A 13614-nucleotide genomic window follows, 5' to 3' on the forward strand; every position below is an offset into this window, starting at 1 on the left:
CCTGCGTTTGTTGTATCTGGGGGCTGCATTCTGAAGGAGGCTTGCCAAATGCACTGATAAATTTTCCCAAGAGGAGGGGCGCCTGGGTGGCTCAGTCGTTAAGCATCTGCCTTCGGCTCAGGTCATGATCCCAGGGTCCTGGGATGAAGCCCCACATCGGGCTTCCTGCTCTGCAGGAAGCCTGCTTCTCCCTCTCCCCCTCCCCCTGCTTGTGTTCCCTCTCTCGCTGTGTCTCTCTCTGTCAAATAAATAAATAAAATCTTTAAAAAAAAATTTTTTTTTCCCAGGAGGAGCTTCCTCCTAGTTGGCCAACCCAGAGAAGACAGTGACTCTGCTCCCTAGAATACCAGCCCAATGTCCCAGGGAAGATTCTTATTGGCCAGTTTGGGTCATGTGCTATTCCTGAACCTGCTGTTACTACTTCCTAAAGCATCCTGATTGGCTAGTCTGGGTTGGAGGCGGAGCCAAGTTACACATAGTCCTTCTGGTGAATGAGGGTCAGGGTGGTTTCTCAGGGATAAGATGTCGTTTGCAAGGTGCTCCTTAGAACGAGGAATGGTGGGATTGCCCTGGGACACAGGGACCTATAACCAGTTGCTCAAAGTGTACACAATGTTGAGATCCCTCTGTTGCTCCTAGGTCTCAAGTTTGACATGAAATACATGAATTTTCGTGTGAAGGCCTGTAATAAGGCGGTCGCAGGCGAGTTCTCCGAGTCAGTGACCCTGGAGACACCAGGTGACTGCCCCCCCCACCCTGCCTGTGACTTCATAACCCCTCACCCTGGGGCCCCAGGTACTGGTGTGTAATGATAATCTTCTATATCAGGGTTCTGTGACCCTTTTTGCTCTGGTTGCCAGGAAGCTCAGAGCTTAGTCCACAGTAGATTCCTCAGCCCAAGTGTCTAATATAAACCTGCTATTGTTTTTTGCTTTTGCAGTTGATCCCATTTTACCTGGATGGTTTTTATACTCTTTCCCTCTCTCTCTCACAAACACACACACTTACTCTCTCTTCTAAAAAAAAAGATAAGGGCTTTTAGAGTGAGGGATGGGGTATCAGTCGTGAAGACCGATCTTACTCTCCTACAGCAACACCTTTGCATGCCCTTGTAGGAAGTCCTTCTGCAGTCTAGCTTAACTATGGTGCCATAGCCCAGCCCCTTTCCTGCCATTAATCCCCAGCACAAGGGGCTTTGAAAATGCCTCACGACCTACAGGACCTTTAGGCAACAAGCCCTCGGCCTTCACTCCCCCAGCTGCACGCTCTGCCCCTTCCGCGCTTCCCCGTCTGTCTGTCTTGGTGTCTTGCTGCCTGTCCTCTCTGTAGCTGTCTGCCCCTGAGTCCATCCGTCAGTCTCTCTCTCTGTCTCAGTCGCCGTTGTCTTTTTCTGTTCTCTGTCCCTGTCACGGTGTGTCTTGGTCACTGTCTGTCTCTCTGTCTCTCTCTGTGTCTCTCCGGGTTTCCCCATCTCTGTGACTCCCTCGTCTGCCCGGCCCCAGCGTTCATGTTCCGCCTGGATGCGTCCACATCTCACCAGAACTTGCGGGTGGATGACCTCTCCGTGGAGTGGGACGCCATGGGCGGGAAGGTGCAGGACATCAAGGCTCGAGAGAAAGACGGCAAGGGGCGGACCGCGTCTCCCGTCAACTCCCCAGCGAGGTAGCCTGTCCCCCGTGCCCTTCCCTGAGTGTCTGATGGAGGAGATCAAGCTGGACAGGGACACCCAGAGTCCTGCGTGGTCAAAGCTGGGGTGGAAGGAGGGACATGGAGCTGGAGGAGTGCAAAGAGGAAATGAAGGGAGAAGAGGTTTTCCCCTGGGTTTTGACTGGGTGAATAGTTTTCCACATGAGGAAGGGCAGGGGCATGTTCTGATATGCGGGGCCCAGCACACAAAAAGAACCAAGTCCTGTGGTGGACTGATGAGAAGACCATGGTGGCTGGGTGGGCCAGGAAAACCCTCCTCTGGGGACAGTGAGGGCCGAACTGAGCCTTCCCCTCCCCGCCCCTCACAGAGGTGTGCCATCCCCCAAGAGGATGCCCTCGGGTCGTGGGGGTCGGGACCGCTTCACGGCTGAGTCCTACACGGTGTTGGGTAAGGAGGAGCGAAGACAGGAGGGCAGAGGGGACACTCTGGGCGGGGCCCTGATGGGGGGGGGCGGAGAGAACTTCAGCTGGGGAAACTGAGGCAGCCACCAACCAAGCTTTCTGGGAATAGGTCTAATAATGTGTTGCTGTGGCGCTGGAGGAGTGGGAGGATTGGGGGGGTGGGCTTCCTGGGGGTGGGGGGCAGAGCTTACAGAAGCTCTGGCCTAGAGATCAGCCAAGGGCAGGGTGTCCTGCGGTTTGTGGAGTGCCTGGGATTTGCAAAGTAGCTGGAAAGAACGGTTGCCGGTCTTGGCTAGAGTTGGGGTTAGGGTAAGAAGCAGGGGAAGGGGTGGAGGGGGGCTGGTCTGCAGGGTGGCTGAGACCTCGCCTAGTTGTGGTCAGGAGAGTAGCTGAGGTCGGGGAGGAGCAGGCCCGGAGAAGAGACATGCGTGGGGGTGAGCCCTGTATCTGTGGAGGAGCTGAGATGGTAGATGGACAGGAGTTGGGAGGGGGGAGGGGCAGGAGCACGTAGAGAAGCTGAAGCTCAGGAGTCGCTGGAGCAGGGAGGAGGTGAGCTGGCAAGAATCTGAATCTGAACCTGGGAGAGTGTGCACTTGGGGATTAGCTGAGATCCAGGAAGAGCTGAGGCCCAGAAGTTGGCCTCCACCAGGAGCTGGGGTCTGGGTAGAATCTAGATTCACAAAGCGATAGGAAAGAGTCCCAGAATGCCAGGGAGTGTCTGCACTCCAGTAGGACTTGAGGCCTGTGGGAATATGTGGAGTCAGCCAGGAGCAAGGGTTTGGGGATTACGTAGTCTCTGGGAAGAACTGAGGACTGAGGAGTATCTGGAGGAAGTTTCTAAGGGCTGGAAGCATCTGGAAGGAGTAGCTTGGACCTGCAGAGAATCTGAAAGGATTAGTTGAGGCTTGGAGAGTATCTGGGCTTTCTGAGTATCTAGAGGAAGTGGATGCAGCCTGGGGACTACCTGGGAGGAATAGCTGGGAACTGAGGAGTATCTGGAGGGAAGAGCTGGGGTCTGGGGAGTACCGGGGTGACCACCCCTTTGTGGAAGGGCATCTGGGGCCCGATTCCACCTGGCCCCCGCTGCCCCCCCCCCCGCAGGGGACACGCTGATCGACGGTGGGGAACATTACTGGGAGGTGCGCTACGAGCCGGACAGCAAGGCGTTCGGCGTGGGGGTGGCATACCGCAGCCTGGGCCGCTTCGAGCAGCTGGGCAAGACGGCCGCGTCCTGGTGCCTGCACGTCAACAACTGGCTGCAGGTCAGCTTCACTGCCAAGCACGCCAACAAGGCCAAGGTGCTGGAACCCCCCGTGCCCGACTGCCTGGGTGTGCACTGCGACTTCCACCAAGGTGACCCCGAGCCCCGGTCGGCCTCGCGAGCCCCCTCTCCCCGCCCACTCTCTGCTGCAGGCCCCTCTCATCGCTCCCCCCCCCCCCCCGCTCTGCCTCCACCCCAGGCCTGCTGTCCTTCTACAACGCCCGTACCAAACAGCTGGTGCACACGTTCAAGGCCAAGTTCACACAGCCCGTGCTGCCTGCTTTCACAGTGAGAACCCTTCCGCGGCTGGGAGGGGATGGGTGGGGCCGGGGGCTGGCTCTGCTCCTGAGCCCGCCCGCTCCCCTCACCGGTCACCGGTCCCCGGTCCCCAGGTGTGGTGCGGCAGCTTCCAGGTGATGACAGGCCTGCAGGTCCCCAGCTCTGTGCGCTGCTTGCAGAAGCGGGGCAGTGCCACCAGCAGCTCCAACACCAGCCTCACCTAGGCCACTGGACCGCCCGCCCGGCCCGGCTGAGTTTGGGGAGCCCCCCCCAGGCCTTGGTTGTTTCAGCCGACACCTTCTTCTCACTTTGCTGCTTGGAGCCTTAACTCCTGATTGGGGGGGTCACCAATGGGGAGCGGGCACCAGGGCGGGCCCTCGTCCCCACCTCACCTCCTAATAAAAGTCAATCACTGGCCAGGCCGTGCTGATGGTTCTTTGGGGCTGGCTGGCACGGAGTGTGCCCCAAACCTCTCTGGACCTCAGCTTTCCTGGCTGTAAAATGGGCCTTTCTTGTAGGGCCAGGTGGCAGGTTTTGCTAAGCAAGTGGGGCCTGCTGTGGGCAGCATCTGACAGACGCTCACAGCCCCCCCATCCCCCCACCCCCGCCCCAAGCCAGGCCGGACACATCGGCCCTGGGATCACTGGAACTTTTATTCTGGGAGGAGCGGTCGGCCCGGCTGACTTCGGAAGCCTGAGCCCGGCTCATTGATCCCCAGCGTGTCCAGCAGAGTGCTCCATAGCCCGCCTCCGCTGCAGTTTCTCTTCCAGCTCCGCCGTCAAATCTGCCAACCCTTGAGGGGGGGGGGGGCGGATGTGACCGAGGCCTCCGCTGCACCAGGGATCCCCAGTCCATGCTGTCCCCCCAACCCCACACCCACCCACGACGTGCTGCAAAATCTGCAGGGCCCCGTGAAAGGTGAAAATGTACTCAAAAGCCTGGAGGAATTTCAAGACGGCTCAGCGTTAGACCGAGCATGGGGAGCTTCGGAGTGGGGGGTCCCGTGTGACTGCGCAGGCCACCTGCCTGGGAGGCCCACCCTGCATCAACCCCCACACGCCTCACCTGTTGTGGGGAAGAGAGTCTGCACTGAGCCGACTGCTAGCTTCTTGGCCAGGCCGCCGCTGAGGCCTTTGGGCTCTGGAGAAGGCAGATGATGAGGTGAAGGCTGAGGCTGGCTCTGGGCTGGATGAGGGAAGGGCCGGGGAGGAGGGACCCCTACCTGGCTTGGGGGCAACGGGTGGCTTGAGCGCCTTTGCCAACTTCCTGGGCTTTGGGACCGGCCGACTGGGGGAAGGCACTGTATGGACAACGGTGTGGTGTGTCACATCCGGCTTTGAGCCCCCTCCCCCGTCCCCATCTCTCCTTGGCTCCCTCCCCACCTACCATCCCCGTTCACGTAGTTGGCAGCTGGGTCATCTCCAGTGGGGATCACATAGTTCTCCTCCTGGTTCAGGAGTGGGGGTGACCTGCCCTGGCTTGCCACAGGTGTGATGGGCACGGGAGGCAGCTGCTTGGGGCCATCGGAGGCAGGTGCAGGCCCTGGTGGGAAACGGCAGTTCCTGTCTGGGCCCATGTGGTGCAGGGACACCTTCGCGTGGGTCTGTTGGCCTCCGAATGAAGATGCATGTACTCATGCCAGGATTCAGGCATGTGACCCTGTGCGTGTGCGTGTCCCTGTGTAGTATAAACATGTACACTGAGTGAATCTGCATAGTTGAATATATGTAAAGCGTTTGTACACACGCCCCTAAACGTGTGTACGTGCAGGACACTGCGTGGATACTAAAGTATGTGCTCAGGTGTTCGTCTCCATCAGGGTGCACACCCGTGTACCTAGAAATGTCTGAATTTGCGCTCGCGGTGAGCATTTGTGTGTGCGTGCCTGGTTGTGGCTTAGGTGTGTGTATGTGTGCGACACAGGACTGGAACTGTGGGACACTGGTACTCATGCATGTGTGGAGCCCTCGGCCATTTGGTGTCTACAAATGAGCTTCTGATTATGCAGACGGACGCAGTTCGTGTTCGTGAGTGTGCAGTGTGTGTGTGTGTACATACATGCCCAGCGTGCACAAGGGTCCCCCCACATCTGCCCAGTCCCAGGAGGACCAGGCTGCTTACCCCACAGACCTTTCCAGCCCCTTCTCCCTGCTCCATAAACGGGACCACCTCCCACCTCAACAGCCACCGGGGATACTCTGGGTAGTTTCTTGCTCCAGGTGAAGCCCATCTCTACCTACTGAAATCCTTTGAGACCTTAAGCAACACCCCCTCCTCCGGGAAGCCTTCCTCCTATTCTGCCCTCTTTCTCTGCCCGTCTAGGCACCTCTGCCTCCATCCCCAGGTTCAACCGCACAGGGCTGGGAGTGTATCAGGCTCCACAACCCGGAGGGCAGGGTCTAGGTAATTTCTGGGTCGTTGCAACTCTGGGTGCAAGATTGGACACGGGCGGTGCCGTGTGGGTCCCAGGTCTCTCCCCACTGTGGCCCAGCGGTGCCCGCAGGGCGGGGGCATCACCTGCGCGGGGCGCCGCGGGGGTCGAGCGCGCCACCCACACACTCTCGCCGTTCTCTTTATCCGCCTCCACGTGGCCTAGAACAGAGATCCGTCCTAGAGGAGGTGCGGCGGCTGGGCATCGACCCAGGGGTGGCCCGTGGGGGCAGGAGCCGGAGAGGCACGTACTGGGTCCCCCGAGTTCCCTGAGACCGCACCCACCTAGAACCTTCTCGTAGTGTTCGTCCAGCAGGAAGGGCACCAGCGCGTTATTGGTGTGTGACACGAAATAGTTGATCACCGCGTCGAGTGAGGCACAGGAGAACTGGAGACGGATAGGGGTCGCAGTTAAAGCTGTTGCGGAAGGGGCGCAGACCCCACCACTACGCACCCCGGGACCCCGGACCAACGCTCACCGGCTCCTCCACGTCGATCACATACTTGGGGCCCTCACGCTTCACCTTGTAATGCCGGACCACCGACTTCCTGCACAGACAGTGGTGAGTGGGTGGACCGGCTCAGACCGGGGAGAACCCCGCCCCTTGTCCTGACTCCGCCCCCACGGGGGGCCTAAACTCTTCTTGCTCCCCTGCACACTGACCACGCCCGGTCCTGGCGTGGCTCTATGCGGAGAACCAGGCCCTCAACTGACTGCACCCTCCAGGAAGACCATGCCGCTGGTCCTGCCCCTGCCCCCAGGGAGGACCATGCCCTGATGGCTCCACCCAAGGGGCCCCGCCTCCCTACTGGGCTCTGCCTCCCTACTGGGCCGCCCCCGGGGTTCTGACTCCACCTTCAACTGGCCCGACCCCTCACCAGACTATCCCAAAGGAACCTTTTTTTTTTTTTTTAAGATTTTATTTATTTGACAGAGAGAGACACAGCGAGAGAGGGAACACAAGCAGAGGGAGTGGGAGAGGGAGAAGCAGGCTTCCCGCAGAGCAGGGAGCCCTAATGCGGGGCTCGATCCCAGGACTCTGGGATCATGACCTGAGCCGAAGGCAGACGCTTAACGGCTGAGCCACCCAGGCGCCCCTATCCCAAAGGAAGCTTTAATGTCAGGCTCTGATCCGCCCCCAGAGTGGTTCCACCTCCAAAGCCTGATTCAACCGCCACAGGGAGGGCCGGGCCATGACTCCACCCACAGGGTCCTGACTCCGCCCAAGGGACTGGTTACCACCCCTGGATTTGACCTCTTCCCTGCTCCAGATGCCCAGACCCAGCTCCGACTCCGCCCCGAAGAGCCGATCCTAATCCAAAGGTCTGACCTCGCCTACAGAGTCCCGTCCCGGCTCCAGGATCTAACTCCTCCCCCAAGGGGATCCACCGCCCTTCCTGGCCTCTAGCCCCGCCCCCAGGCATTGACACTACCCACCCATCCCGGGGCGGGGCCAACCTCAGGACACGTGCCCCGGGAGCTCTGGCCCCGCCCCTAGGGCCTACCCCCGTCCCAGCTCTGACTCCGCCCTCACGCTCGCTCCTCCTCCCTCCCCGGCCCCGGCGCCGCGCAGGCGCACCCATTGAGCGTCTGGCGCGTGGTGATCGACACGTCGTCCCCGCCGTTCCCGCTGGGTCGCAGCAGCAGGTTTCCGCAATCGGGATAGCGCTCCAGGAGTAGCTGCGCCTCCAGCCGGCTCACCTCCAGGAAGCAACTGGGGCGGGCCGCGTCCCTCACTCAGGGCAGACCCCGCCCCTGGATCCCAGCCCCGCCCTCCCGCGAAGCCCCGCCCCCCAGCACCTGGACCCGGCCGCGCACACCCGGCTGGCCTCCCCCCAGTCCCCAGCCCCGCGCCTCCGTCCGCCGCCGTCCCGGGGCCGCTTGGCCCGGCGGGGCACTCACGAGGGCACCTCGAACGCGCGGCGCGCCTCCTCTTTGGCCAGGGCCTCGGCCATCATATACAGGTGTCCCGGCAGCAGGGTCAGGTTCGACGGGACACGCAGCTGAGGGGCGATGGGGCACCCGAGGACGCCCGGCCGTTAGGGCACGAGCGGCTTGTGCCCGTGTCACCGACGGGCACCCTGAGACCGGGGTGCGGGCCGAGCCAGGATGGGAACCCGGGTTCTGCAGCCACCCAGGGCAGGGGCAAAGAGGCTTTGGAGGGGACGTGAAGTCACTTCGCTGATGGGGAGGACAGATCAGATGCTAGAATAAATGTAGGGTCTCAAACCCAGCGGCCTGCAGGGGCCAGGCAGAGGACAAATGACTAAAAGAGAAATCAGGAATGTTGACAAAAACTCCAGGCTTTTAAATAAGGGCAGGTAACTTTTACATATTTTACGTCTGTGGGCTCCACCTGGCTCACGGCCGCCGTGTGAGAGGAGGCTGGTTTGATGGATGTAGGATGGAAAGAGGAAAGAGGGTTCTGAGCAGGCGACCGCTCTTACCTCGACCACCGTCAGGATGAAGCCTTTCCACATCTCCCGAGACTCCAGGCTCTCTACCTGGGGAGGGAAAGAGAAAGAGTCCATGTCGATGAGCCTCGGCCCATTCATCTGTGAAATGGGGATGAGGAATACTAGTAGTTTTCAAGGTTAAATGAGTAAGGACGTGTTAATTTAGGACGTCTGAACTTAAGTCCTTAGTAATGTGGGATGCTATCCTGTAATGTCACTGAATCAACATTAATTTATTTGTCTCTTTTATTTATTCTACAACTTTTTTTTTAAGATCTTATTTTGAGAGAGAGAGTGAGCGAGAGAGCACGAGCAGGGGGAGGGGCAGAGGGAGAAGCAGACTCCCCGCTGAGCAGGGAGCCCAACCCAGAGCTCCGTCCCAGGACCCTGGGATCATGACCTGAGCCAAAGGCAGATGCCTAACCGACTGAGCCACCCAGGCGCCCCTGGTTTGTGTTTTTGTTTTGTTTTGTTTTGTTTTTTTAAGATTTATTTATTTGACAGAGAGAGAGACAGCGAGAGCAGGAACACAACAGGGGGAGTGGGAGAGGGAGAAGCAGGCTTCCCGCGGAGCAGGGAGCCCGACGCGGGGCTCGATCCCAGGACCCTGGGATCATGACCTGAGCCAAAGGCAGACGCTTAACGACTGAGCCACCCAGGCGCCCCGGTTTGTGTTGTTTTGAAAGTCCTTTGGCTCAGGTCAGGATCCCCTGAGATGCAGCGCCCCATCAGGCTCCCTGCTTCTCCCTCTCTGCCCCAGCCCCCACCCCCTCTTGTACGCCCTCTCTCTCAAATGAATAAATAAAATCTTAAAAATAAATAAGTAAGTAAAATAAAACAACCTAAATCAGATCATGTATCTCCCATGTATCTCTAAACCCTCCCAGGACTCCCGCCTCCTTTGGAGTAAAAGCTCAAGTCCTCCCCAGGGCCCACACAGGGGCCCCCCTCCTCTCCCTGCCCTCCGCTCTCCGCCCCCCTCCCTCCCCCACACCTCACTCTGCTCCAGCCACCTGGGCCTCCTCTGTGCTCCTCCAACATGCCAGGCCTCAGCTAAAGAGCCATTTCACAGCTATCCACGTTGCTGGCTCCCTTTCCTCCTTCGGGTCCTCAGTAAGGCCTTCCCTGGTCACCCTGTGTAACACTGCACCCCAACCCCCCTCTGTCCTTTCCCTAACATCTCCCGCCACCTGACACTCCAGACATTTCACCCATTTATATTGTTTATTGTGTGTCTTCCCACTAGACTCTAAACTCCACAAGGGTGGGGATTTTTTTTTTTTAAAGATTTTATTTATTTATTTGAGAGAGAGAGAGAATGAGAGAGAGAGAACACATGAGAGGCGATAGGGTCAGAGGACGAAGCAGACTCCCTGCCAAGCAGGGAGCCCCATGCGGGACTCGATCCCGGGACTCCAGGATCATGACCTGAGCCGAAGGCAGTCGCTTAACCAACTGAGCCACCCAGGCGCCCAAGGGTGGGGATTTTTAATTGTCTTGTTCACGGCTGTGGGACTAGGAGAGTGTCAGGCACATGGTAGGTGCTCAGTAACGTTGGCTGAAAGATTGCATGTGGGCCGTGATGATCTGCGGGGCTCACATCTTGTTATGACTACACGTATTATACTACACGTTTTGCAGTTGTAGAAACCAAGGCATAGAAAAGTGAGTTGCCCCGGGTCACTAACCCAGTGGTAGACCCCGTGGGACTCCATGCTAGTGTGTGAGTGTGACAGGGAGGGACGGGCCTACCTTGAACTTGATCTCTTGGTTCCAGAGGACCAGGCTGAAATAGATGTCAGGGTCTCTTGAGCTTCCCCAGGGCGCCCCATCGGTGAGCCTCACAAATGCTTCTAGGCCTAACTTCTCCACGTGCTGGGGATCCAGAAGCAGGAGTCTGAGCACCAGGCTTGCGGCTCCTCAGGCCCTTCGGCTTGGCCACACCCACCATGAGCCCTCATGCCCATCCTTACCTGGGAGTCCCGATTGCTATTATAGAAATAAAGAGTGCAACCCTGGAGGCCTGCCCAGAACTTCTTGTAATCCTGAGGACCAAAGATAGAGAGCAGAAGGTGAGAAGGCAAATCTGGGTACCTCCATGACACCACTCCTTTCTCAGGACCTTTGCACTGGCTGTTCTCTCTGCCTGGATACTCTTTCCCCAGATCTTCACACGGTTTCCTTCATCACCTGCTTTGGGTCTTTGTACAAATGTTTCCTTCTCTGGGAGGCCCTCTCCATCCATGGCCCAGCCCCTCGGGATCTGTTATTCTTTGAGAAAGGACCAAAGAGAATTTTGAAGGGATGGGAGATCCAGAGCAGCCCCCCAGTGTACAGAGGTAGGAGCTCTAGGAGAAAGTTGAACTAACCATCCACCTACCCACCCACCCATCTACTTACTCATCCACACATACATATATCCCCCTTCTCCATATCCACCCCATAAATATTTATTGGGATCTCCTAATTTTACAAGGTTCTGGACTCTAGAAGTACAGGAGATTCAGGATGTCTCCCCAGGATTCTGAATTGCAAATGTCCTAAAATTTCTTGGAGGTCTAAGGGACTGATACAGCTACGACCGTAAGATTCTAGGGTTTTTTCCAGCAAATATTCCCCGAACACCTACTCTGCACCCAGTTGTGTTACAGGCAAAATAATAAATGGGATTTGGCTTCTGTTTCGAAATAGATCATCTTCCAGAAGAATATAGAAAGCATAGATACTAAAATCTGGGGTGCCTGGGTGGCTCAGTTGGTGAAGCGTCCGACTCTTGGTTTTGGCTCAGGTCATGAGCTCGGGGTCCCGAGATTGGGCCCTGCTTAGGGCTCTGTGCTCAGTGGGGAGTCTGCTTGAGGATTCTCTCTCTCCCTCTGCCCCTGCCCCCCCCACCCCGACTTATGCTATCTCTCAAATAAATAAAACCTTAAAAAGAAAGAGAAAGCATAGATACCAAAATCCTCCAGGGAAGAGAAATTAGTACCCCGGGAGGGACAGACCCTGAACCTTGAGATACAGAGGACGGGAAAGGCCCTCCAAGTGGGAATCTGGGAAGACTTCCTGAAGGAGGAGGTACTTTAATTAGTCCATAATGATAATAAGGATAGCTCTCATATTGACAGCTAGCATCCATTCATCAATCCACCTATCGTTCCATCCATCTGCCTCCCTATCCATCTATCCATCCATCTGTTCATCCACATATCCACCCACCCACCATCTGTCCGTAGATATATAGACACATTTAACATTTACTGAGGACCTACTATGTTCCAGGCACGGGGAACAGAGTAATAAGTGATTAAACTCAGCATGGTCAGACCTGCTTCCTCATGGACCCACTATACACCATTGCACAAGATAGTTAAGTGCTCTGTGCCTCAGTTTCCCCACCTATAAAATGGCCATAGAGATGTACCTACCTCGGAGGATGTTGTGAGAATTGGGGGTGTGAATACCAGTAAAGCACCAGCGCTTGCGGAGTCGGGTCCACAGACCACTGAGGGCTACCCCTCTCCTGTAACCATGACTAGGGCCCTCGTGTACCCATTTTGTACTAGAGAAAACTGAGGCACAAAGACAGAGAGTCACTTGTCCAAGGCCTGGGAGTCAGGAAGGCATGGAGCAGGGATGTGAACCTGGGTCTCGCACTCTGGGGCCAGGCCTTTCTGAGGCCCTGTGGTCTCAATGCTGTCTAGGCTGGGGAGGATGTGGGCACTTGGAGGCACAAGGCAGGGAGGAGGGAACTGGGGGTTCCTTCTGGTGGCTCTGGGGGTGGGCCCGGATAGCAGTGGGTGGGTGTTTGGGGTTGTAGCAGGAGATGAGCATGAGCAGTGGGGAGGGAGAGATGGGGCTTCCGGGGAAGGAGTATTTGGTCCTGCCGTATGTGGCCCCCTCAGCTTTCAGTGTCCCCACATGCCACCTGTCCTAGCCTTGACCCCTGCAGCTGAGGTTCATGGTTACTTAGGGGCTGGGGGTGGGGTATGGGAGTCAGAAGCCTTCCCATTTCCTGGTGGAAGTCCCTGATCCTCCCTGTATCCAAGAGACAGAGAGACCAAGAGGGAGATACATGGAGACAGGCAGGGAGAGGCAAAGAGAAAGAGATAAATCAGCCTGGTGGTGGACAGAACCTTTTCCAGCCCCCAGCATTCGCCCCGCTCCGTCTAGTACCCAGTACCCACCCCACCCCCTCGGCCAGATGCAGAGTTCTAGGCTCAGAGAAGGGCCGCCAGCCACCTAGGAGCCCAGCTGTGCCAGCTCCCTGCCCCGCCTTACCTGGTCGTGGGGTCCCTTCTTCTCCAGAAAGCTCTCATAGTAGTGTGAGGGTAGAGCACCCTTGTGTTTGGGGACCCGGAGTGGGCTTAGAGCTGAGGCCATGGCCTGGCCTCTCCTTCCAGTGGGTGCCCCAGCTGAGCCAGGAAGCAGAGAAACAGGTTCAGGGGAATTTCCTCTTCTGTCAGCTCCCCAGCTCCCTCCCCTGCCAGCAATGGGCGGGTGCTGGGTCCAGCTTGTCCTAGGGGAAATCCCAGCCTCTCTGGTCTCCCCAGGAGGTCTGGGAGGCCTGCAGGAGTTATGGAGGAGGGGGCCACTGGGAGGCTTTCAGTACAGCACAGAGACTGGGCAGAGGGTTCACGAGGAGGGACCTGTCTAAGCAAAGGCCTGGGTGTGCGATAAGGAGGAGCAAAGTGTCAGGGCGGCAAAGAATGTGTCAGAGAGGACAGGGCAGGAACATAGCAGGAAGGTCTGAGTGCCCTTTAGGCTGCCTGCACTTTAGGCCAACCTTGCCTAAACCTACCAAAAAATCTTGCTGGGATTTTGATAGGAATTGCACCTGCATATCAATTGAGGAACACCTGACATTTTTACTATGTTGTCTTTTATTTTTTTTAGATTTTATTTTTAAGTAATCTCTACACCCAATGTGGGACTTGGACTTAAATCGGGCGCCTGGGTGGCTCAGATGGTTAAGCGTCTGCCTTCGGCTCAGGTCATGATCTCAGGGTCCTGGGATCGAGTTCCGCATCGGGCTTCCTGCTCCTTGGGAGCCTGCTTCTCCCTCTGCCTCTCTCTCTCTGTCT

The 13614-nt window shown here is 57.3% G+C and overlaps 2 protein-coding genes across 12 annotated transcripts in view; one reads left to right on the forward strand and one right to left on the reverse strand.

Annotated features, from left to right (window-relative positions):
• Positions 1-4068, forward strand: part of FSD1 (fibronectin type III and SPRY domain containing 1) — a 10467-nt gene extending 6399 nt beyond the window's left edge. For both annotated transcript variants that reach the window (XM_081800866.1, XM_081800894.1), the window contains exons 8-13: positions 640-738; positions 1503-1662; positions 2016-2095; positions 3211-3462; positions 3570-3658; positions 3763-4068. In XM_081800866.1, coding sequence (XP_081656992.1) covers positions 640-738; positions 1503-1662; positions 2016-2095; positions 3211-3462; positions 3570-3658; positions 3763-3873 — 791 coding nt within the window. In that variant the 3' untranslated portion in view covers positions 3874-4068. The remainder of the gene's footprint in view (positions 1-639; positions 739-1502; positions 1663-2015; positions 2096-3210; positions 3463-3569; positions 3659-3762) is intronic.
• A 214-nt stretch (positions 4069-4282) lies between these two features.
• On the reverse strand, positions 4283-13161 carry STAP2 (signal transducing adaptor family member 2). 10 transcript variants are annotated; one of them, XR_014139648.1, is made up of 14 exons: positions 12812-13156; positions 10510-10581; positions 10289-10411; positions 8528-8584; positions 7983-8083; positions 7660-7794; positions 6559-6628; positions 6365-6467; positions 6167-6241; positions 5036-5191; positions 4872-4949; positions 4715-4789; positions 4530-4587; positions 4283-4442 (listed from the first exon to the last, which is right to left on the reverse strand). XR_014139648.1 is itself a non-coding variant. In XM_081801392.1 (14 exons), the coding sequence occupies exons 1-13, from the start codon at positions 12911-12913 to the stop codon at positions 4580-4582; spliced, it is 1155 nt and encodes a 384-aa protein (XP_081657518.1). In that variant the 5' UTR covers positions 12914-13156; the 3' UTR covers positions 4283-4442; positions 4534-4579. The 10 variants fall into 10 exon arrangements, 9 of the variants coding, with proteins under 9 accessions (XP_081657518.1, XP_081657676.1, XP_006748768.2 ...); XM_081801392.1 differs by having other exon boundaries at positions 4534-4587; XM_081801550.1 differs by lacking the exon at positions 4872-4949 and having other exon boundaries at positions 4534-4587; positions 12812-13161.
• Between the last annotated feature and the right edge of the window lie 453 nt (positions 13162-13614).

The sequence above is a fragment of the Leptonychotes weddellii genome, chromosome 1 (assembly GCF_054177405.1).
Source record: "Leptonychotes weddellii isolate Sample4059 chromosome 1, ASM5417740v2, whole genome shotgun sequence".
NCBI classification, from domain to species: Eukaryota; Metazoa; Chordata; class Mammalia; order Carnivora; family Phocidae; genus Leptonychotes; species Leptonychotes weddellii.

What these genes read in the sequence shown, in the direction of transcription:
- STAP2 (XM_006748705.3), bottom strand. Translation starts at nt 12,913, where the DNA reads ATGGCCTCAGCTCTAAGCCCACTCCGGGTCCCCAAACACAAGGGTGCT. An exon ending in CAACTACGTGAACGGGGATG is followed by an intron (nt 4,950 to 5,035) that starts GTAGGTGGGGAG and finishes TTGTCCATACAG; the next exon opens with TGCCTTCCCCCAGTCGGCCG. An exon ending in ACCCGTTGCCCCCAAGCCAG is followed by an intron (nt 4,790 to 4,871) that starts GTAGGGGTCCCT and finishes TGCCTTCTCCAG; the next exon opens with AGCCCAAAGGCCTCAGCGGC.